This window comes from Magallana gigas, chromosome 3 (assembly GCF_963853765.1).
Source record: "Magallana gigas chromosome 3, xbMagGiga1.1, whole genome shotgun sequence".
Lineage (NCBI taxonomy): Eukaryota > Metazoa > Mollusca > Bivalvia > Ostreida > Ostreidae > Magallana > Magallana gigas.
Genome location: NC_088855.1, coordinates 56,463,463 through 56,488,560, shown reverse-complemented (window position 1 = coordinate 56,488,560; position 25,098 = coordinate 56,463,463). Strand labels below are relative to the sequence as shown.

General features: G+C 31.7%; 1 protein-coding gene across 1 annotated transcript; it reads left to right on the top strand.

Moving 5' to 3' along the window:
• The first annotated feature begins 507 nt into the window (after positions 1 to 507).
• LOC109620167 (uncharacterized) lies at positions 508 to 10,637 on the top strand. Its single transcript, XM_066077905.1, has 4 exons — positions 508 to 517; positions 659 to 847; positions 4,762 to 4,995; positions 10,315 to 10,637. Exons 1-4 carry the CDS (start codon positions 508 to 510, stop codon positions 10,635 to 10,637), a joined length of 756 nt encoding a protein of 251 aa, XP_065933977.1.
• The last annotated feature ends 14,461 nt before the right edge of the window (positions 10,638 to 25,098 follow it).

Sequence of the window (25,098 nt, the reverse complement as noted above, 5' to 3'; positions counted from 1 at the left end):
AACATGAAATTTTCCTTAAATATAAATGAATAATGTTCAATATCATAAATGACAAGAAAACAATTTCCTAACATATAGGTGCAAGCAGGAAAGCACAAAAGCATGCGCATTTACAACCACAGATAAGAGATCTACAGTACACCAATGATCTGAAGCAGACGTGTCAGTTAGGTACAGTGCTTTAAAGGTCAAGATAGTTTTAAAATTAAATATTCCAAACACCAGCGACAATTCAGTGACATATAAGTAATAAAATAAGCACTTAATTTATACTACGTAGTGAAAGTAATGGTATTGAACTCAATTTTAATTAGCTATATTAGGGATTGTAGTAAAATAGTTCTCATTTCCTTCTATGAGAAATTATAAATGAAAAATTAGTTATTGTAAAAATCATTTACAAAATGAAGCCCATAGCAGTTACACTTTTTGTTCTCGGCATTTTCCTTCTGGGGTCTTCAGTCTTATGTCAAAATTAAAGAGGTTAGTAGCTGAAAATGTCTTGCGATGATTTGTGGTAAATTGTTTTTAAAATTTTATAAAATGGAGAAACTCATCCAGTACTCTAATATTTTTTGCCGACTAAATGGTGTTCTAAAATGAAATGTTAGAGAATTATATGTATGTGTAAATAAGTATCTGTATCCGTACTTTGTAGGTCGCTCACCCTGTCCTCCTGGTAATCCAAGATGTGGGTGGCATGTTGACCCCCTTCCAAGACCCAATCCTTACCCTCAGCCAAACCCCTACCCTCAGCCTAACCCCCGACCCAATCCTGGCTGTATACCACCCTTGTGTCATGTAGATCCACCACCCCGAGGAAACAGACACCCTATTCGGCTAGGGGGTGACCCTCGACTTGGATACAGAGGATAAACATTTACATGATTGTGTACTTCCGAAAGATGCCTGGAGGTAAAGTTTGAGCACTTTTATATCAATCAGAATGTTTTCTAGGAAATATATATCTGAAGTAGTACATGTAAAAAAGAGTTGTTAATTTAAAAATAAATTCACGTTGTGAGTTATTTTATTAAGAAAAAAGAAGCAATATTTTTTAATAATATACATTCTGTGAACAAGAAGCGAAATCTTTATGTCTTGAATCATTTAAATGGACTATTCAAAGACTAGTACATGTATCTATTTATTTCAGATACGAACATCTCATGAACGGCAGTTTGTTTTGTAAAATGATGGTGATCAATAAATATATTGTGTTTCCAAAATTCTTGATTTTATCGAAATCATAACAATATACTTACAATGATTTATTCAAAATACGCATTAACATAAAAACATTGAACACATTGTCATACATGTAATTATTTGAAGAACAATTTCAAATGAGAAGAACGTAAATTATGTAAAGTAATTGCATTTAATATTTTGATAAATTTGAAACAGGAAAACAGATTTAAGAATATTTTCTCAAAATTAAATTACTGTACAGTACCAGTTTTTGACAACAATCGGCTCTATTCTCCATAATCTCTTAAACGGAACAAAGTGTGACACTAGTGATTATTCTAGACTTTTATGTTTGCGGTTTTATACCTTATGTATCAAGTGCTTACCTGTAAGAGATTTATTGAGCGCCACACACGGGCATGACACTGTCAATCACAGTTTACAGCGTGCTAATCCATACGCCTCTCTGCATTTAAATATCTTAGAAAAGGTAATGGAATATCTTTCAGTTAAAAGCATTCAGCGCTATCAGTGCTATGAAATATTCCTTATAAAATTGTTTTTTCAAATATGTGTTTTAAATTTTAAACCTAATTTGTCAATATTAAATTGGATTCTTTTATAGAATTGGTCGTGTGTACATTACAAATTAATCCTTATCAATTCAATACAATCAAAGTTTTTTATGTGTAATTTTACTTTGGTCACCAGTTGTTGAACAGTTGAATTACGTAAATAGTTCTTTTCGTTAAGAAAAAAACTTCCTCAAACGCGATTTTCAAATTAATCTTAATGAAATGAATTTGTATCATTATCTTATTCATTTTTGAGAGACAGAAAATGGTTAAACAGTTAAAAGAATCATACAAATTCTAAAGGTAAATATTTTTGGTAGTTTTATTTTTTTTTTAAAAACATATACATATTGTTTTAAATATTACAGATACAGACGTGTTCTATCATCGAATGAATATATTTTTTTATGATGAAATATCGAACAATACAGAGACATAGTGCACTTTATGCTCCGTGTACGACAAACAATACAATTACGCTTACCAACTGTAGCAACTGTTGTCAGAGAGGTATGGTGCTTTTGTTATCATTCAATTGACAAATATTATAAATCTAAAACAGGAGTTAGGCCATACTGTACATAACATATACTGAGAGGAAATAATTGGAGATGCTTCTGTTTACTGTGTATTAAATATTTAAAAAAAACCAGTCGAGTGTCTTGGACTTAGAAACTGGTCGGTACGACATGTTCTAGTTAAAAGTCAAAGTTTTGATGAAGACAATCACAAAGCAAGATTATGTGCCAAGTTTTTAGCATATTTTTTGGATGAACAAATATTAATGCATTATGATTATTTTCTCGATCAAAACCCGAGCAAGTAAAAGGAAATCATAGAAAGTAAGCAAGGAACATTTCCCTGAGTTTGAAATAGTAGGGCATGATCCTCAAATCAGTTACAAAAACCACCAGAGACTCAATTAATTGATATGAAGCTTTCCATTCAACTTTTAAAGATCTTAAATAAATTCTCTTTTTAAAAAAATACAAAAATCTTTCTCTCGGATTTTAAAATGCAATGAACTGCCGTTCCAAACTTTGTAATGGGACTAGGTACAATTATTAGGTGCATTAATAGCATCAACTATGCAATTTAAAACAGAACATCAATTATTTTTCATGATTATTCCGTACTGGTAAGAGTCACATGCACTAATACAGTGAACACAGGCAAGTTAGTTAGTTAAACATGAGTAAAAGAATGTACAGGCATTAACTGTCAGATTTCCATGCGTCGGTCAGGACAGGTCTTATAGCTGCGTTTTATAAAAACGATAGTATTAAGTAGTATAAGGCGAAACCTTAGACCTTCCGCATAACGCCTGTCGGTTTGCGTTATATGAAGTATCATCTTAGTATGTTGTCGTTTTTGAATATTTCATTTAACATATTTTATTATTAAGATCTATTTATACTTCTTATATCTTAATTGCTAATATTTGACAATTTTTATTTTTATTTATCTTACTATGATGAACCGAAAAACACCTGCATTGCTTAAGAAAGATTATTCTCTACACAAAACACATGATTTATAAAATATTATAAAAGAACGGAAGAATAATCATTAAAACTCTTGATTTCGTTACGAATTCTTCTCCTTTCAAAGATACAATTTTCAAAGTAAATAGAAACAATAAAAAGAAGGGTAAAAAAACCAGAAAATAAAGAAAATCAAAAAAAGCAAACAAAGATCATGAATAATGTGCTTGTTGAGGTGGAATAACACACCTTGAAAAAGTTAAGTTAACAGTAAATTTTAATTTCGAAAGATATAATGATAAATAAACTGTACTTTGGTATATATTTGGGATATAAAATGAATGACTACAAATAATTAATTCAGAATGGAAAAAAAATCCCCAGCGGGATTTGAGCTCAGGATGTACAGATTGGGTGTTGTCCCCCGATTGCTTGGATGTTTTCATCATACAAATTATTAACCATTTGTTAGAAAGAACAAAACAAACTTTTGATTTTTGAAAAGACAAGTTTGTTTTTAATTTGTCAATATATTTTTGAAAGCTAACTTTCATCATTTGTAGCGAATTTCAAGTCATAAAACAGTCATACATGTACTCGGTTGGACGTCATAGCAAATGCTTGTATTAGTCAAAATCACGCGTTATTATCCTATGTAAAGTTTGTTTCAAATAAGACATTATTTTACCTTAGCAATATCCCTTCATATATAAAAGAAAATACTGCTTTGCTTTAATTATACATATACTTAATAAAACCCCTGTTTTACAAATATCCAAAATTCATATTAAATTAGAACAAAATGCATTAAACTATGGACAAATATGTATTTTGATAATGCAGTACATGGATTGTGCACGTGTACAAGGAGTTAAGCAAGGATTAATCCTATCGTTCGATAATCTTTAATGCATTTTCGTATTGTTTAACTCTACTCTATATTACAATTAATTAATGGTTGCGTATTCAGTATTTTAAAAAAATCCCCGTTCTTGATTTCATATTTTCCCCGTATATGGTTTCATAATTTCTGAAAGGGAAATGCGAAGAAATCAGCAAGTATCATTTCATAAGGTATGTAATATGTTAAAGATTTGAAATTTGAATGGTAATTAAATGCATTATGAAGGGGTATAAATAAAATAAAAATTTTCGTTTTGCAATATATCTGCAGAACGAAACATCAGCTATGATCCGAGCTTGTGTTGTTTTTGGTGTCTGTATTGTCACCGTGTTCTCCGATGAATATCAGGGCTGTATGTATCTTTCTTTATTTCTTTGTGTGTCGGTCTGTAAATCGTTCTTTTCTCTCTATGATTTCTCTATCTACATCATTGTTTTTTCCCTTGTTCATTTTTGGATTATTTAAAGTGTTTGTCTCTCTGTCTCTTTTCTTGTTTTTATTTCCGTTATCATCTTTATATAACCAGCTTAGTCTTCATAGATTTTTTCTCATTATTCTTATAATAATTATCAATATTGTTCAATTGTTCAGACTGTTTATACTACAGCCGACAGCTATATCCCTGATGGAAACGGCGGGGGACACATCGGAGGTGGGCAAATCGGAGGAGGATTAGGATTAGGTAGTATCATTGGTGGAGGAAGTCAGTGGTCTCATCATAAACAATGGTCTAGTTCCTGGCAGTCAGGAAGCCACAGTAGCATCGGAGGACGAATTATCGGAAGGGGTCATGGAGGGATCATAGGTGAAGGTCAAGGAGGAATCATTGGAGGGGGTCAAGGTGAGATAATAGGAGGAGGTCATGGTGGGATAATAGGAACGGGTCAAGGAGGAATCATTGGATAGGTCAAGGTGGAATTATTAAACAAAAGGGATGCGGACCATACGGATGCGGACATTACAGGCGAAAATAAGTAAGTTTGCCTACACATGCCTACACATGCACAAATTTAAACAATTAATTCTAATATATATGCGGATTTATTTAATTTAACTTCTAATTATCACAACATCTCATGTACAAATTTTATCGTATTTTTCTTCTTTTTTAGGTTGTTTACTGATGAAAGGGTTTGAAAACGTTGTTAAACTGAATTTGATATAAATAAAAAGAAAATTAACAAGCTTTTAATCATTTCTAATGTTTTTTAAAGACGGATATCGTTAAATTCTATAAGGTGAAAAACTATTTTAAAACAATGGTTTTTTGAAGGAACGTAATTTGCTACTAATAAACAACTTTAGAATAATAAGAAAAAAATGTTTTTAATTAAATAGTGCTGAAAATATAAACATTTTATGAATTGAATTTATTAACCAATATCAGCACTTGCAATCGTATTTCTAACAAATAAAAAGAGTAAACTATGTGTCTCTTTTAAATGGTGTTGTTTTAGTATATCTTTTAAGCTATGTTTCTCTTTTAAATGGTGTTGTTTTAGTATATTTTTTATCTAGACGCTATGTTTTAACTAAGCTGAGGGTGGATAGTCTAATGCCAAGTCTTAATAGGATGGCTAATAAGAATAGATTTATTGATTGTGATTTAACGTCCCCTACTAAACGATTGATCAATATATATTGGAACGTCACTAAATGCCTATGCAATAACATAGTCACTATGGTAGGCCAATGCCTTACTCACAGGGTCGTGTGGCTAACATGGACAAAATTTAAGCCCGCAGCCAATAATTCTGATGACAAGCAGTTGTCATGATCACATTTGCCACCTTCTTTTCATTTATTTGATACCGAATACTGCACACTTATGACAAATGATTTACGATAAACAAGATGGGTTACTCTTCAAAAATCATTTAAGCGTATAATGTAAGATAATATTTGCAACATGGTTTTGTGCATTATATAACAAAGCTCTTTGTTTGATAATGGGATAACGACACTCGACAGTTTAAAGAACAAAGAAAGCGTTATAAAGAAACTATGAATATTTTATCAAAACAAATTTTCCTCACAAAAGTTCACATTAACAATCATTGGCAATACCCACTAACATGTTTACAATATTCAAAGAATTTTAAATATTATCGACAGAGAAACAAATTCAAAGCGATTCATCGTGTTACATGTAACCATGAAAATTGACATAGACGTTCAGAGGGGGAACCTAAATGTTTCCGATTTCATGAAAACTCTGTTCAACCCTTGGACTTGTTTTGACGGAAAGAAAGAAATACTTAGCAATCCGGTCCTTTGGTTGGTACTGAGAGCAAGGAGGAAACATTTGATATCCTTAAATTTGCACTAAGGGTACTAAATTCCTTCTGAAAGAAAATGTGATGAATATTCAAAAAAAAATTATATGAAGAGAAGTGCAAGCAAGTATTTGAAATATATAAAGAGTTATTAAATTATCTTATAGTTATAAAACTCCTTATCCTTCTTTTTATATTTAAAAACTAATAAGACTATTTAAAAAATATGTTAAAGTAGTAATTGTTATAATGAACAGGCCAATAAACCAGCAAATTTATTGAATAAGAAAAACAAAATGTAAATGTTACAGTCCTATTTCAATCAAAGCAATAGCTTTTTCAAACGTTCTCAAACATTATTACAATTTTAGTTTCTCTAATATAGAATTCTTTGTTTATCAACAATTAAGTACGCCGTTTATTGTCTTGCGTCTATAGGCTTTTAACACGGGACCGGCGTGGTTGGTCATTTTTTCCTGGTTTGTTAAAACATCGGTTCTAAAAAAAATCATTTTTCTGTGATCGGCTTCGGTCGATCATAACATTTTACTCAGTTTTATTTCAATTCATTTACCTTAAGAGATGCAAACATACATTTAATACAGTTCGACCTGCTAATTCAAGAATGCACATTTTGTCTCACGCGTAACAATTTCGATCGAAAGATTCATTCAGTAATGCAGTTGACCTCGATGAACTGACGTCGATCATAAGAAGATGCTCCATGAAATGACTTCGATCTATTGATGTTGCATCATAGTAGCTAGGAAGACGGCTTGATTTATAAACAAGGTTACCTTATAATGTGACCTCAATAGCAAGTAATGATGGCATTCAATGTTTTTCAGTCGCATTAAATCATTTTACTACAACTCTTTCTTTGTATACGTGATATGCTCTTTGAAGAGCCCTACTCAGTATTCTGAAGAAGAAGAAGAAGAAGAAGAAGAAGAAGAAGAAGAAGAATATACATTTACATTTAATGATTACGTTAAAAATATAAAACTAGACAAGGAGTTTACGAACGGCTTTCCCCAAATTTATTTCAAATTTAAATTTGTTGACGGCTTATAATGATGAAATTATGGTGTACAGATTCAAAATATTCTATATTTTGTAAAAATACATTACTTTTTAAAATTATTTTACATGAAACTGATCATGGTTATTGCTTCTAGCTATCTATAAATCATTATTACTGATCGTTCCTTTAAAAGGAATACTTGTTTTTGGATATGCAATGAAAGCATACATGTACGCATAGCAAGTAAATCAGATAAAGTACGTGCAACCCACAACGATAATAAGTGTAACGAAAAGGTGTTTGCGGTCGTCATAAAATTAACATGTTTACCTGAACAAAAAAGATAATTCAAAAATATATCAACAGTTAACAGCGTAAATCTGTTTCAAAATATCTTGTTTTTACTATTCTTATAAGAAGTAAGTGCCCTTTTTTACTCCATTACTTACAACAAATCCGGTGAACTGTGGTGCAAATAAACAGCGCTTTGTAGGATAGGATTATCATTTGCATTAATGCTGTCAAACATAATTATAAAGTATAAACCGTGGTTTTATTAGTTAGTCGCATTTCTTTAACGTAGTAATGATCGGATAATTTGTAAGCATACACAAGTTTTAGAATATAGAACCAGTAACTGTCAAATTTTCATTCATCTGCCAAGACATGTCTTAGCGCTGCAATTTACATTAGTGGTAATAAGTCAACTTTGTCACATCTTCCGCATTAAAGTTGTCACTTTTTTATAGTTTGACTGATCACGAAGTATATGTACGTCGCGTTTTGAGAATATACTGTATCCAGGGTTAGTTTCGCCCCGTGTTTATTTCGCCTCCTTGTACACTCGCACGGTCCTAAATTCGTTCAGATATTAAAATTTATATAAAAAAAAAATAATCTTTCTTATTAACAAGGAATTCGAAAAAAATATTTGAATCAGCTTAGTCTTAAATTTTCCCGCCTAGAAATGGGGCAAAAGGTGCAAAAATAAAACAGGGGTGAATATATATCCCTGTAAGCAGTATTCAACGATGCAGAACAGGATTGACAAAAACCGTCTTTATTTGTTCTTTATTCAACAGCTTTTTTTTCATATTATGTTAAAAAAAATTATTTTTTTTTACTTTTTATTGACATAAAGTAAAAAATTTTAGATTTCTATTTGTTTTGTAAGAAAATATTTTTCCAGTCCCATAAAAGCTATTTCTAGATCCATTTGAATTATATACATATATAAAAACACATCTACTACACATTAATAATATACACTATATATGAGCTGAAAACAACTAGATTTACAAATTTGGGTTTTCTTTTTCAAAACTCTTAATTTTGGGGGGAATTTGTCGACTTACTAAGATAAATGTACTTTAATAATTTGCCAAAATTATACTTCAAAGAAAAAAATAGTTTCATTTTTTATTACAAGCTTTTTGACTTTACAACGTTTATGCCTTTTAGTTTGAGTTGATCATTCTTCATCACAAACGAACAACTACAACAATGACGACTCATAATTGTTTATCATATATATTGCTATAACAATATGAAATCTGAACTTCAAAATTTGTTTTTGTCAATATAATTTAAATATTATATAAACATATCAGTAAAGATGAAAACCAAATACTTAAATATCAAAATACAATACACTTACTTTTTTTTAAAGCTTCAGGAAGGGCTTTACAAAGGTCATCACGTCTCATCACCAAACTATGTCTTTAAAGCTCTGCAAAGACATTTTTTAAACAAAATTTCCTCTTTCTGAACATCATTTCAAGCATATTATTTAGTTATAGATATGCTGATAAGTTAATATCTGATGTTTTTAATTTTGTTAAAATATATTTCAAGAAAAAATAACAAATATCATATAACTGTAATGTTCAAAAACCATATTATTAATTTCATTTATATTCCTTATTTTGATTCAGTCACACTTAACATTGAATATTGGTGCGACAATTTTAAGTTGCTTTAAATAATTGTACGGAAAGAAAACAAATGCTTCTTTTTATTTACCAACTAGAACGTTCTACCCTAAAGATCAAGTACAAACAAACAAACAAAATGCTGGTTTAGCATATACCAGAAGGTGATTTAATTACCAAAAACATATAATGATATTGGTTATGAATATAGTTTTAAACTTATTTTTACTTTTAAAGCACCGCTTTTCAGAATTTGTATCAGGTTTTGAAGGATGGACCCACTTAGACTTGAAGTTTATAAAGCTAAAATTTAAAAAGACGAAAAGATATCATAAAAGGACACTAAAACAAATTTAAATTTTAAAAGTGCAAAAGGATAATAAAATAGGGTACTTGTATATGTAAAACTCTGTAACACATAACCCCTGACTATGAAAGTGTCAAACATTGTTTTGTTCCATCACCTACTTGTACGATTAAACTGAAGGTAAAAGCCAATAAATTGACGCATTCTTAAAATTTGTAATTAACATACAAATGTATATATGCATAAAAAAGTCAGGAACTTTTTTTCCGAAAAGCAACCTTTGAATTTATAAATTGAAATTAAGAAATAGTTTATTGGTATTAAATCATGTGATTGACAATTTAAACAGGTATAAAAACACCGAGAGTTTCGTTATACTCACAGTAGCTCTTTAGTCTACAACAAATCAACCATGATTCGAGCCATCGTTCTTCTGACTATCTGTGTTGCAACAGTTTACTGCAATGGTTACAGACGTAAGTCTTTATCTCTGTTTGTCCTCTATCTCTCTATGGCATTTGTCCCCTCTCTCTCTCTCTCTCTCTCTCTCTCTCTCTCTCTCTCTCTCTCTCTCTTTCTTTCTTTCTTTCTCTATTTTTAAAGTATGATTTTAATTTTTCAGCTGGCGGTGGTCACATCAGCGGGGGCCGGATTGGTGGTGGGCGTCTTGGAGGTCTTGGGGGAGGTTTAGGTGGTATCATTGGAGGTGGCAGCCAGTGGTCCGATTCCTGGCAGTCCGGTAGCCACGGGGGACTCGAAGGGCGTATCGGGGGTGGTCTTGGAGGTCACGGACGGATTATTGGAAGAGGTCAAGGACGGATTATTGGAAGAGGTCAAGGACGGATTATTGGAAGAGATCAAGGACGGATTATTGGAGGAGGCCACGGTTATGGAGGAAATGGATGCGGACCTTACGGATGTGGTGGACATTATGGACGTAAATAGGTATGTTTATTGTAATTTTAAGCCTTTTCCCTTATTTTTAATGAAGTTATAAATTTTATATTATCATATATATAATAGTTACAATTGATCTGATTATCATGTACATGTATGATCAATATTCATCTATTAATTTTTTATTTTACAGGACCATTTAAGAATGTCATTATTACATGTACCGACAGTATTATTGTAACCTAATATTTTATCTGTTATTATTTATTTTGAAATAAATTATTGATAAACACAAAATAACATTAGTTTTGTTCAAACCTGTTACCAAGGAAAATCTTCCACTGGGTCGCATGCTGATTGACGTTTTCATACTAATTGTTAGGCCATAATTTATCACCTGATTGTCTACGGACGTTTTCCTTTCTCCCGATCGCCATATATTTTTCAGTTGCCCCTTTCCTTCTACACGAGTATAACGTCGGTTTAAGAGAGATGTCATCGGAACGTTGCTATCAGTCGAGGCATTCCGATTGCATGCATTTTAAATGGATGATTTATTTTGTACGGAAAAAAGTGGATAAAAATCACACTCAACAAAAATATATAATTTACATATATCTTGCACAGAATCAGTCCGTTATTTTACTTTAAGGGCAAGTCGAACCCGCGCTCTCTAATTTTCATTGATATTGGAGAGGGAGTTCAAAATATCATTGCTGCGATATATTAAACCCCCCTTTAATTTCATTTCTGCTGGAGAGGGGATACAAAGTATTATGACCGCGAAATTTTGACCCCCATCTTCCATATCAAATTCCTTTTTAAGAGGGGGTTCAAAATATTATGACTGCGATATTTTGCCACCCTTCCCCCCTTCTATCTTTTAATGCTATTGGAGAGAAGGTTCAAAATATTATGTCCAAGATATATAGAACCCCTTACCTATTTCTTATTCCTATTTGAGAGGGGGTTCAAAATCGTATGGCCGCAATTGAAATTGAACCTCCTACCTATTTTAAACTTCCTTTGGAAAGGAGTTCAAAATATTATGGCCGTGATATTTTTACTTCCTGTTCCTCTAACTTTCATTCCTGGTGGAAAGGGGGTTCAAAATATTATTGCTGCGATATTTTGAACCCCCTACCTTATTTAAATTGCTACTGGAGGGAGGGGGGTAGAAAATATTATGGTCGCGATATTTTAAATCCCCTCTCTATTTCCAATTCCTAATGGGGGTTGTGGGTTGGGTTCAAAATATTATGGCTGCTATATTTTGAACCCCCTTCCCTTCAATTTCCAATTCTCATGGAAGATAGACTTCATAATATTGGCCGCAATACGCCCCCCCCCCCCACCGTGTCTAATTTTCATTGCTATTAAAGAAGGGGTACAAAATATTATGGTTGCAATATTTTGCATCCTTCTCCTAGCTACTTCCAATTCCCTTTGGAGAGGGGGTTCAAAATATTATGGTTGCTATATGTCAAACCCCGTTGTAGTTTTATTGCTATTGGGGAGGGATGCAAAATAATATGGCCGCGATATATTGAACCCTTTTCTATTTCCAATTCCCATTAGAGAGGGAGTTCAAAATATAATGGCTGCGATATTTTGAACCCCTACATTATATGAATTGCTTTTGGATAGGGGGTAAAAAAATATTATGGTCGCGGTATTTTGAGCCCCTACCTATTTCCAATTCCCATTGGAGGGGGGAGGTCAAAATATCATGGCTGCTTTATTTTGAACCCCCCTTTGATTTCCCATTCCAATTGAAGATAGGGCTCAGAAAATTTCGGCCGCGATATTTTGACCTCCCCCTCACTCTTATTTTCATTGCTATTGAAGAGGAGGTACAAAATATTATGGCTGCAAGATTTTGAACCCTTTTCTACTTTTAATTGCTTCTGGAGTGGGGGTTCAAAATATTTTGGCTGCAATTTATTTAACCCTCTTTCATATATAGATTTCCATTGGAGAAGGGGGTCAAAATATTATAATTGCGATATTTTGAACCCACCCCTACCCCTAATTTTTATTGCTTCTGAAGAGGGGGTGTAAAATATCATGGATATGATATATTGAACCCCTAGCTATTTCCTATTCCCATTATGAGGAGGTTCAAAATATTATGGTCGCAATATTGTGAACTCCATCTCAAGTGTGAATTGAAAATAAGCAGGGGGAGTGGTAATATATTGCAGCAATAGTATTTTGAACCCCCTCTCTAAAGGGAATTGAAAATAGGGAGGGGGGTCAATAAATTGCGGTCATAATATTTTGAACCCCTTCTCAAAAGGGAATTGGTAATAGCTAGGGGTTAAATATATCGCGGCCATAATATGTTGAACCCCCTCTCCAATAGCAATGAAACTTAGAGAAGTGGGGAGTGGCAAAATATCGTGGACATAATATATTAAAACCGAGGTTCGATATTTTATAGGGGGATGGGGTTCAATATATCGCAGCGATATTTTGTACCCGTGGTTAATATATCGCGGGGTTCAAAACACTATATGACATCGGCACTCTTATATACAAATTAAGTATACAATGTATATGCCACAATACCACGCATGGGTAACAATCTGGGCTCATTTTTTTCAGATTAAAAAAAATCTCCAGTTTGTCTTTTACGTATTTTATGATTTACGATAGCTTAAGCTAATTATTTATAACGAATTCGGTATTAGATTTCTTTTTCTATGCCCCCTTGAAATTTCATATGAACGAGTTTTGCTGTACAAGTTTATTAAATTTGTGTTTAATGTAGGCAACACAGTAAGTCTTTTGGTTTTTTTAATTTTTAACTGATATTACCAAGGCAAATGATATACAAACTCTCCATTTAAAACATACTTTACATTAGAGGATATCGTGTGAAATAATGAAAGTAGCCTTTATAAAATATTTTGACAAATTAAAAAAAAAACCTGGTTTTTTTTTCAAACATCTTCCTGAAGTTTGTTCTTACAATTGGTTTATTATTTGTGACAGAATAAATCAAGACAATCGGGTGATGAAACCTTTATTGTTAACATGCACATGATTTAAGATCTTTGTTTTTAATTCTTTTTGATTTTATGTTTTTATCACCATACGTTATTATTTTTTTTATTTACTCTGAATATTTCAATCTTATTTTTAACGATTTGATAGCGAATACTGTACACACATGACAAATGATTTATTATAAACAAGATCAATAACTCTTCAAATATCATTAGAACTTATTTCTAATTGTGTTTATATAATCATTTGCAATATGTTTTTATGCATTAAATGACAAAACTCTTCATTTGATAATGAATATTATTAAACGCAACTCGATGACAGTTTAATGACCACTGAATGCGTTATAAACAAACTATGAATATCTTATCAAAATAAGTTTTCTTCAAAAAGTTCAGATTAACAATTATTGGCAATATTGATTGAAAATTCACTAATATGCTAAAATATTTCAACAATTCAAAGATGTTATTCACAGGAAACAAAATCAAAGAGATGTATTGTGTAAAGAATCAAAATTAACACATTTTACTCTGAAGCACTGTTTTCATTATTCCGTGAATATGAAAAACTTTCAATATCAGTTACAACTAAAATATAAAAAAAAACAGAACAAAATATCCCATATACCATATATAAAGCGGTTGTTATAACCTCATAAACATTTATACGCAAAAAATATGTTTATTGTTACGAGATATACACATAAAGTCAATTTTTTGAACAAATTGACCTAAACAATATTAAGCATTATCATTGCAATGGAAATAGGTACAAAAGCAAAATGAAATGTTGAAATTAAATATCAGAGCTCGTTTAGTAGCCATGTCTTGCAAAAACCATGATCAGTTACCCTCAGAAGTTCTGAAAAGTATTTCACAGAGTAATACTGTGGTTTCATCAATATTCGTTTAAGACCAATTTTCGTGGATTTCGTTAATAAGTTGATCCACGAAATTAAATGTTCATTGAAGTACAATTTCTATTAACATTTTGTATTGATAGTGTCACTGGCGACGAATAAACGTTTCCTTGAAATTGTGATTTTCACTTTATCCACGAAAATTGATACGCTTGAATATTAATGAAACCACACTACCAGAAAACACGCCGGTTCTAAAAATATAATTTTTTTGGGAAATGCAGTAAATTGCAATAAAAGCATACATGCATACATAGCAAGTAAATCAGATGAGGCACGTAGAACACATACCGATAGTTAGCGTAACAAAAAGGTGTTTGCTGTCGTCATATAAATAACATGTACACTTGTACGAAATAGGCGAATAAAAGGTAGCTTGCATTTGTCATTTTAGAAGTAACAATTAAAATTGCCTTATTAACAGCAAATTCAACAAATATATACCAAAATAATTTTTTTAAAAATATATCAACTATTAACAGCGTAAAATATATTTCAAAGTAGGTGCCCTTTTTTACTTCATCATCTACAACAAATCCGGTGCACAGTGGTTCAAATAAACAACACTTTCTAGGATAGGATTAATATTTGCATTAATGGTATTAAATATAAATATAAAGCATACGATGTGGTCTCATTAGTTAGTCGCATTAATTAACGTAGTAAAGAAAGGCCGATTAGTAAGTACGACAAGAGTTATAGAGTATAGAACCAGTAACTGTCAAAGTTTCGTTCATCTGCGATGACAGGTCTGAGCGCTGCGATTCACATAAGTGGTAATAAGTAAACTGTGTTTTACCTAAGACCTTCCGCATTAAAGTTGAGAGTTTTTTTTAATTTAGTTAGCATGAGGAAGTATATGTACGTCGCGTTTTGAGAATACCGTATGCATGGTTAGTTTTGCCCAGTGTTAATTTCGCCTCCCTACACTTGTAAACGGTTTCTCTCGATCTTGAATTTGTTCAGATATTAAAATTTATAGTAGATACTCTTTCTAACTAACCAGGAATTCGAGAGAAAAAAAGTGTCTTAATTTGCTTACTGAGAAAGGGGGCGAAAGGTACGAAAATAAAACAGGGGTGAATATTTATTCCTGTAAACAGTATTCAACGATGCAGAACACGTTTGACAAAAGCCTTCTTAATTTCTTATTCAATAGCCTTTTATCATAATGTGTGAGAGAACTATTCTTCTACTTTTTATTTAGTAAATTATTGATTTCTTTGTTTTGTTAGAGAATATTGTCTCAGTCTCAAAAAAGCTATTTCTAGAAAATATGTAGTTTACATTTTATCAGAAGAATGAATTATTGGGCATAGATTAGAGGGGACATTATTTAATGTGTTTAAAAAGGAATCAATATAAAGGATCAATGAAATGATTGGGGTAGTTAACGGACAAAGAAATCATTGGAAGAATTATGGCCCAATAAGGAGCTATTTGTTAATATTTGTTCTTAATTTAAACTCAGTCTCACTTCACTTTGAATGTAGGTGCAACACTCTGATTGAAGATTAAACAACAATTTAAAACGGCTTTACAACTGAATGCAAAGGAAATATATGCTTCTTCTTACCGACTAGAGCTGTCTAGCTTGAAGATCAAACACAAACAAAATAAAGGCCTAGCATAGACTAGAAGATGATTTAATTGCCGAATACATGTAATGCTATCCGTTATGTATATACTAGTAGTTTAAAACTCTATTTTTTACTTTTAATGCACCACTATATACTGTGGTATCATTAATATTCAAGGGTATCAATTATCGTGGATAAGGTGAAAATCAGTTTCACGGATATGTAAATTCGTGGCCAATGACCCTATCAATAAAAAATGATAATAGATATTGCACTTCAATGAACATTAAATTCCGTGGATCAACTTAACAACGAAATCCACGAAAATTGGTATTCAACGAATATTGATGAAACCACAGTATAATTGGTATCAAGGTTGAAAGGATGGACCCACCTAGATATATATTTTGTAATAATTTTTATTAAGCTATAGTTACCATATACTTTGGATTCATTGTACGTATAGGCTTGTTCCTTGCAAAAAATGAAATTCGTCAATAATAAATACGTATGGAATTAGTAATTTTGAAAATTAATTATTGATAAATTTGCGGATTTTTGTTCACGTTTTGAGCAATAAAAATGCAACGAAAAGATATCATAAAAGGAAACAAAAACAAATAACCATAAAAGTGCAAAATGGTAATGTAATAGGGTGTACGTAAAACACTGTAACACCTTACCCATTAATATGAAATTGTCAAACATGTTCTTGTTCCATCACCATCTTGTACGATTAAATTGAAGGAAATAACCACTAAATTGACACATTCTTACGATTTGTAATTAACATAATGTATTTATGCAGATGAAAAATAAAGAACTTTTTTTCTGAAAAGCAACTTTGCAATTAATGAATTAAAACCAAGAAAAAAACTATGGATTATTATAATTCATGTAAAATCGAATATGATTGACAAATCAATCAAGTATAAAAACACCAACAGGTTTGTTAACTCACAGTAGTTCTTTTGTCTACAGCAAATACACAACCATGATTAGAGCCATCGTTCTTCTGACTGTCTGTGTTGCAACCGTTTACTGCAGCGGATACATACGTAAGTCTTTATTGCTTTTTATCCTCTATCTCTCTTTTCTATATCATTCGTTCTATAGAGTTCTCTGTCTCTCAATCTTTCTGACTCTCTCTCTCTATGTCGTCTCTCTCTCTCTGTCGTCTCTCTCTCTGTCTGTCTCTCTGCCTGTCTCTCTCTCTCTCTGTATGTCTCTCTCTCTCTCTCTTTCTCTCTCTCTCTCTCTGATTGTCAAAGTATGCTTTTAATTTTTCGGCAGGTGGTGGTCACATCGGCGGGGGCCGAATTGGTGGCGGACGTCTTGGAGATCTTGGGGGAGGTTTAGGTGGTATCATTGGAGGTGGCAGCCAGTGGTCCGATTCCTGGCAGTCTGGTAGCCATGGAGGTCTCGAAGGTCGTATTGGAGGTGGTCTTAATGGAGGACACGGACGGATCATTGGAGGAGGTCAAAGACGGATTATTGGAGGAGGCCGCGGTTATGGAGGAAATGGATGCGGACCTTACGGATGTGGTGGACATTATGGACGAAAATAAGTAAGTACAAGTATATGTTAGGTTTTGTAAGGTTTTCCCTAATTTTTAAAACAAGTTATCTACTATATACTTCTGAATATTTGCATCTGATCTGATCATCATATATACATGTATATATATTCACCCTTTTTTTTATTTTACAGGATCATTTTAGGACGACATTATTACCGACAGTATTTATGTAACTTAATATTGTATTTGTTGTTATTTGTTTTCAAATAAATTATTGTTAACCGAAATATAGCATTAGTTTTGTTCAATTCATTTATCAAGGTACATCTAACGAAGATAGTGGTGCCGTGTTCAATAATGACATACATTAAGGAATGTATTTGATTATCATTTATTTTCGATCGTTTCTTTCCTGATACACAACTATAAAGATCATTCAAGAGAGATATCCTTGTTTGCCTCCAGTTGAGGCAGTCAGATTACACAGACCTCTAAGTACATGATTTTTTGTACGAAAAAAAACCCTGAAAATCACAGTCAATAAAAATATCCAATTTACGTGTATTTTGCTCAGAATTAGTACGTTCTCTTACTTTAGGAGCAAATTGAACATATATTTAGTTCCCCAAAGAATGCATCTTATTGCAAAACGCTGCATTCTAATATATAAATAAAGTATACAAAATGTATATGGGATTATAGCAAGCATGGGTAGCGACCTGGGCTCATTTATTCAGATTTTCGAAAAACACCCTGCCTCTGCACGAATTTCTCAAGTTTTTTCTTTAACGCATGTGCGATGTCATAAAAGAAGACAATTCATTCCAATGTAAACACTGAAATAAATTTTCTTCGAAAACGCTTTTTGTGAATACCTTAGCTATGAACATGGTATTCAGATGAATGAATTACCTGTAAGTGACACCCCTCTTTTTATTGGTTGTTAAGGACAAAAGTAAAAAGTTAAATAGAGAGCTAATATGTCGATTGGCGCAGATGACAGATAAGTTTTTTTTTACTTCTTGTCAGCTTGAAGAGTGCAATTGATAGTTGCAATAACAATTATCAAACTTATCAATTTGATTGATGCTTTTTTTGTTAGTACTTCAATAATTGTACTAAATTTAAATTAGCAGGTTTTACAAACCAAACAATTTTTTAGCGCTCACTTAAAAATTGCATTTGCATACGCAAGGAAATCAAAACAAACTGTACAAATGTTGTAAACATAACTTATTAAAAATACTTATTTTCTATTGTGTGATTAACAGTATTACAGAAAATGTTTTTATTATTTTTTTAAAGATTCCAAGGGGGGGGGGGGTTATAATATTTTAGCAATATCATCAGGAATTTTATATTTTTTTCTTCACACTTTACCAGGTCCAGGTTGTCTCATTTGTTTGGTACTGATGTCAATATTATATAAGAAGATAAAATAGTTTATCTAATTTTCATATTACTTCGCTTCTTTTCATTGTATATTGTCTAACCAATAATTTCTAAGATACATGTATTGTACATCGTTGTTTAAAAGTGACACGTTTTATATATGGTTAATATACGCAATAACTAGAATGTTGTGTTCGAAATGCCGATTTAGAAGTATTTACAACTACTACACGATGCATTAAATTTCTATCTATAGTTTTTTGGGGTTTTTTACAATTTGATTTCTTTAATTTTGATATTAAATATTTTGTTTCAGGTTGATTGATGTAGAGAACCTAAGATTGCACCGTTCAATTTTTATTATCTCGATTTATGCTGAGTTTTGCATATTTAATGAAAAAAGATAGTATGTCACAACGTATTGTTAAAAAAAATTTTACATATTATACTCACAAGATGTAAATTTTACAAATGCTTACAATTGTTCTTAAAACATGATATTTTGAAATTTGATTAAACATCATATATGGCAATATGCTAATATGCTTCTATTACATACATTTGCAAAATCAATTCAATTCATGTGATTGTAATTACATTCAGTGTATATTTCCCCTTATGTTTGCATTGGAAATATGTGACGTTCAATTTTCTATGAATACACTTTGCTAATTCATGCGCCATGAGCACAAACGTAAACGTCTTCACGTGTTTTGAGTATATTTAAGTAATATTTGCATATCCATTGTTCTTTCCGACTGAAAATCCTTACGGAGGAACTGCAATTATTTTTCTATAATCGCAATTGCTCTGTCTGTATACCATGACGTCATAAAGGTGTGACGTCATATACTTTTCCATGACGTTAAAGATTTAAACCACTATTCGATACATTATGTGTTTTCCTCCAACTCCAAAAAATTTATGTATATAATTAAAACATGTCTTATAATAACATTTTAAAGGAATTACTAAATGAATATAACATATCATTGATTCTGTTAACAAATTTATGTGAATAAAAAAGATACATTACTGTCTAAATGTTTATTTTTGGTGCAATAGCTAAATGTCAAGGTCTAAGCTAATACAGGGTAATTGTGAGTGGTAAAATGCAAATATAAGTAATAAACAACGATTATTTAGTAAACATGGCATTATGAATAGCAACTGCTCTATTGGCATATTTTCCATGATGCGCTAGCGCGCATCATGGAATATGCCAACAGAGCAATTGCTATTCATAACGCCATGTTCACTAAATAACATTGTTTATTTCTTAATTGAATCCTTATTCTTTGAAAGATATAGTCTCATAACTGCAACAGTGTGTGCATACAAATTGAATAACGCGCGTTAGCGCGTTATGAAAATTTGTTTGCACACACTGTTGCAGTTATGAGACTATATCTTTCAAAAAAAAAGTATTTAATGCTTATATTTACATTTTTGTTACCTTCTTGCCTTGTATGCAAATGTGAATTATACCTCAAAATTACTGCATTATCCTATGGGTAAGTTCAAATTAATGGAAGAGCCTTAGTAATAGCCACAAGCGTGATCTTTGATTTTCGCTTGTGACGTTGCATTTATCAGCGTTCAACGTTTTGACGTCACAATTAAAACTCATGGTTTAACCTTTTAGTACCCTGTCTGTGTTATGGTGCCATATCTGCAGTAGCTTTACATGCAAAATATATGTGGAATGTAAATATTTATTTTTGTAAGATGAAAAGAAAATTTCATTCTTACAAAACCAATTTGATATGTACTTTTGAAAATAAATCATTAATATATAGCTATTCCTTAATAACAAGATTTTTCTCCACAAAGTTTCTGGCATTCTTTCATTTGTCGATGAACCAAACTACATGTAAATAATATGTTAATATGGATGTTCCATGTATGTTTCATGTCCCTGACAAAGAGCGTAAATAAATGGCTTTACAGCGGCGATACACAACATTTCATACAAATAGCCATCAGTATGAAAATGTAAATATAAGCATTTAATGCTTTAAAAAAACATACGTATACAGGCATACACGAAAATATTATATAATAATGCTTTAATCATATTATAAAGATACTCTTGTGACATGAAATTTTAGCTAAAGTTTATCTCTCTGTACAAAAAACTCAATATCAGTTAAGCTTTAGCATCTCGTTGATTGGCACCTGATTATTCACCTTCTTGCAAATATTCCTCTTGCTAATTCCCTTCATGGATTTGACAACCTGAACCATTAGCTATATCGACGCTTTACATGTCAGATTAAACTACATTATAGTTTATATTTCCGATTCGCCTTTTTTTCACTTTATTAACTCACAATGTAACGTACATTTTTTTAAAACTATCATAGCTTTCATCTTATTTCTATTTCCTTGTACTTTATCTGACACTGTACCTTGCTATCTCATTAGTGAGTTAGTACAACTAGATACAAAGAACACACATGAACCATAGTTTTGTTCACCCTTTTTATCTGTTGATCTTCCTGTATATCATAATCACGATACAAATAAATTATAAATAAAGTATCTTTTTACATGATTCGACTCTTTCAAAGTCGTCTCTAAAAAATTTAAATTTACTTCTTTCCAATCTATATGTTTCTTCAAAGACTGACAAGTTAAAACAAAAGGTCAGCATGATATAAGGTAGAAGTAGACAAACTTATGTGAAGAAAAAACCAATTGATTAAATAATTGCCTTTAAATATCTTTATTTATAATACATGTAAATTCTGGCCTTTTAAGCAATGAGGACTCTTAGCCTGATTAGTTCCTCCGCTCTGAGTATCCTAAATACCCACAACTTATTTTTCTTGATGATTAACGGTTGTTACCATATCTACCGGTTGGGATAAGGATCAGATTATGACTTGGTCAGCTATGACCTAGGACTGAACTTTGGACACAAAACGAAATATCAACAAAAAAGTGTACGTTTATAAATTAATTTTATTTGCTGTATTCAGGTTTTACAAATATGTAAGGTAGTACTGATGTCCAGTCGTTTTTGCATAAACTGTCAATGAGGAACTGGTGATAATATGTACCATTACTTTATGTAAAGCAAAAAAGAAATTAGGGGTCAAGTTTTCAGAAATCCAAATTTCAAAAAAATTATGAATCAACAACTCGAAATCGATAAATAAATTATGGGTAAATATTTATGAAATGCATTTTAATTGGTGATTCAAACTTGCTTGACGGTTAACACAGGTATAAAAACACCGAAAAGTATAGTTATAATCACAATTGCTCTTTGTCTACAACAAATCAACAGCCATGATTCGAGCCATCGTTCTTCTGACTATCTGCGTCGCTACTGTTTACTGCAGCGGTTACAGACGTAAGTCTTTATTTCTTTTTCTATTTCCCTTCTCTCTTTGTATTGAATTATTATCTCCTTGTTATCTGTCTCTTTTTTCTATCAAATATTTTCTCTCTCAATCTCTGTTTCTTTCTCTCAGCATTAGTTAATACCTTTTTAACGCATTATATATTTTATTTCTCAGCTGGTGGTGGTCACATCGGCGTGGGCCGAATCGGTGGTGGACGTCTTGGACGTCTTGGGGGAGGGTTAGATGGTATCATTGGTGGTGGCAGCCAGTGGTCCGATTCCTGGCAGTCTGGTAGCCACAGAGGACTCGAAGGTCGTATTGGAGGTGGTCTTGGAGGACACGGAAGGATCATTTCAGAAGGTCAAAGACGGATTATTGGAGGAGGCCGCGGTTATGGAGGAAATGGATGCGGACCTTACGGATGTGGTGGACATTATGGACGTTAATAAGTAAGTACAAGTATATATTATGGTTTGTAAGCTTTTCCCTAATTTTTAAAACAAGTTTCTATCTATTATATACTTCTGAATATTTGCATCTGATTTGATCATCATATATACATGTATATATATTCACCCATTTTTGTTTTCATTTTACAGGATCATTTTAGGACGACATTATTACCGACAGTATTTATGTAACTTAATATTGTATTTGTTGTTATTTGTTTTCAAATAAATTATTGTTAACCGAAATATAGCATTAGTTTTGTTCAATTCATTTATCAAGGAACATCTAACGAAGATAGGGGTGCCGTATTCATTAATGACATAGATTAAGGAATGTATTTGATTATTATTTATTTTCGATCGTTTCTTTCCTGATACACAACTATAAAGATCATTCAAGAGAGATATCCTCGTTTGCCTCCAGTTGAGGCAGTCAGATTACACAGACCTCTAAATACATGATTTTTTGTACGAAAAAACCCTGAAAATCTTAAAGGCAATAAAAATATCCTATTTACGTGTATTTTGCTCAGAATTAGTACGTTTTGTTACTTTAGGAGCAAATTGAACATATATTTAGTTCCCCAAAGAATGCATCTTATTGTAAAACGCTGCATTCTAATATATAGATAAAGTATACAAAATGTATATGGGATTATAGCAAGCATGGGTAACAACCTGGGCTCATTTATTCAGATTTTCGAAAAACACCCTGCCTCTGCACGAATTTCTCAAGTTTTTTCTTTAACGCATGTGCGATGTCATAAAAGATGACAATTCATTCCAATGTAAACACTGAAATAAATTTTCTTCGAAAACGCTTTTTGTGAATACCTTAGCTATGAACATGGTATTCAGATGAATGAATTACCTGTAAGTGACACCCCTCTTTTTATTGGTTGTTAAGGACAAAAGTAAAAAGTTAAATAGAGAGCTAATATGTCGATTGGCGCAGATGACAGATAAGTATTTTTTTACTTCTTGTCAGCTTGAAGAGTGCAATTGATAGTTGCAATAACAATTATCAAACTTATCAATTTGATTGATGCATTTTTTGTTAGTACTTCAATAATTGTACTAAATTTAAATTAGCAGGTTTTACAAACCAAACAATTTTTTAGCGCTCACTTAAAAATTGCATTTGCATACGCAAGGAAATCAAAACAAACTGTACAAATGTTGTAAACATAACTTATTAAAAATACTTATTTTCTATTGTGTGATTAACAGTATTACAGAAAATGTTTTTATTATTTTTTTAAAGATTCCAAGGGGGGGGGGGGTTATAATATTTTAGCAATATCATCAGGAATTTTTTATTTTTTTCTTCACACTTTACCAGGTCCAGGTTGTCTCATTTGTTTGGTACTGATGTCAATATTATATAAAAAGATAAAATAGTTTATTTAATTTTCATATTAATTCGCTTCTTTTCATTGCATATTGTCTAACCAATAATTTCTGAGATACATGTATTGTACATCGTTGTTTAAAAGTGACACGTTTTATATATGGTTAGAATACGCAATAACTAGAATGTTGTGTTCGAAATGCCGATTTAGAAGTATTTACCACTACTACACGATGCATTAAATTTCTATCTATAGTTTTTTGGGTTTTTTTTACAATTTGATTTCTTTAATTTTGATATTAAATATTTTGTTTCAGGTTGATTGATGTAGAGAACCTAAGATTGCACCGTTCAATTTTTATTATCTCAATTTATGCCGAGTTTTGCATATTTAATGAAAAAATATAGTATGTCACAACGTATTGTTAAATAAAATATTACATATTATACTCACAAGATGTAAATTTTACAAATGCTTACAATTGTTCTTAAAACATGATATTTTGAAATTTGATTAAACATCATAAATGGCAATATGCTAATATGCTCTATTACATACATTTGCAAATCAATTCATGTGATTGTAATTACATTCAGTGTATATTTCCCCTTATGTTTGCATTGGAAATATGTGACGTTCAATTTTCTATGAAAACACTTTGCTAATTCATGCGCCATGAGCACAAACGTAAACGTCTTCACGTGTTTTGAGTATATTTAAGTAATATTTGCATATCCATTGTTCTTTCCGACTGTAAATCCTTACGGAGGAACTGCAATTATTTTTCTATAATCGCAATTGCTCTGTCTGTATACTATGACGTTATAAAGGTGTGACGTCATATACTTTTCCATGACGTTAAAGATTTAAACCACTATTCGATACATTATGTGTTTTCCTCCAACTCCAAAAAATTTATGTATATAATT

Excerpts from the sequence above, each read along its gene's own strand:
- LOC109620167 (XM_066077905.1), top strand. Across the intron at positions 848-4,761 it reads ACACCCTATTCGGCTAGGGG|CCGACAGCTATATCCCTGAT; the intron begins GTGACCCTCGAC and ends TTTATACTACAG. Across the intron at positions 4,996-10,314 it reads AATCATTGGAGGGGGTCAAG|CTGGCGGTGGTCACATCAGC; the intron begins GTGAGATAATAG and ends TTAATTTTTCAG.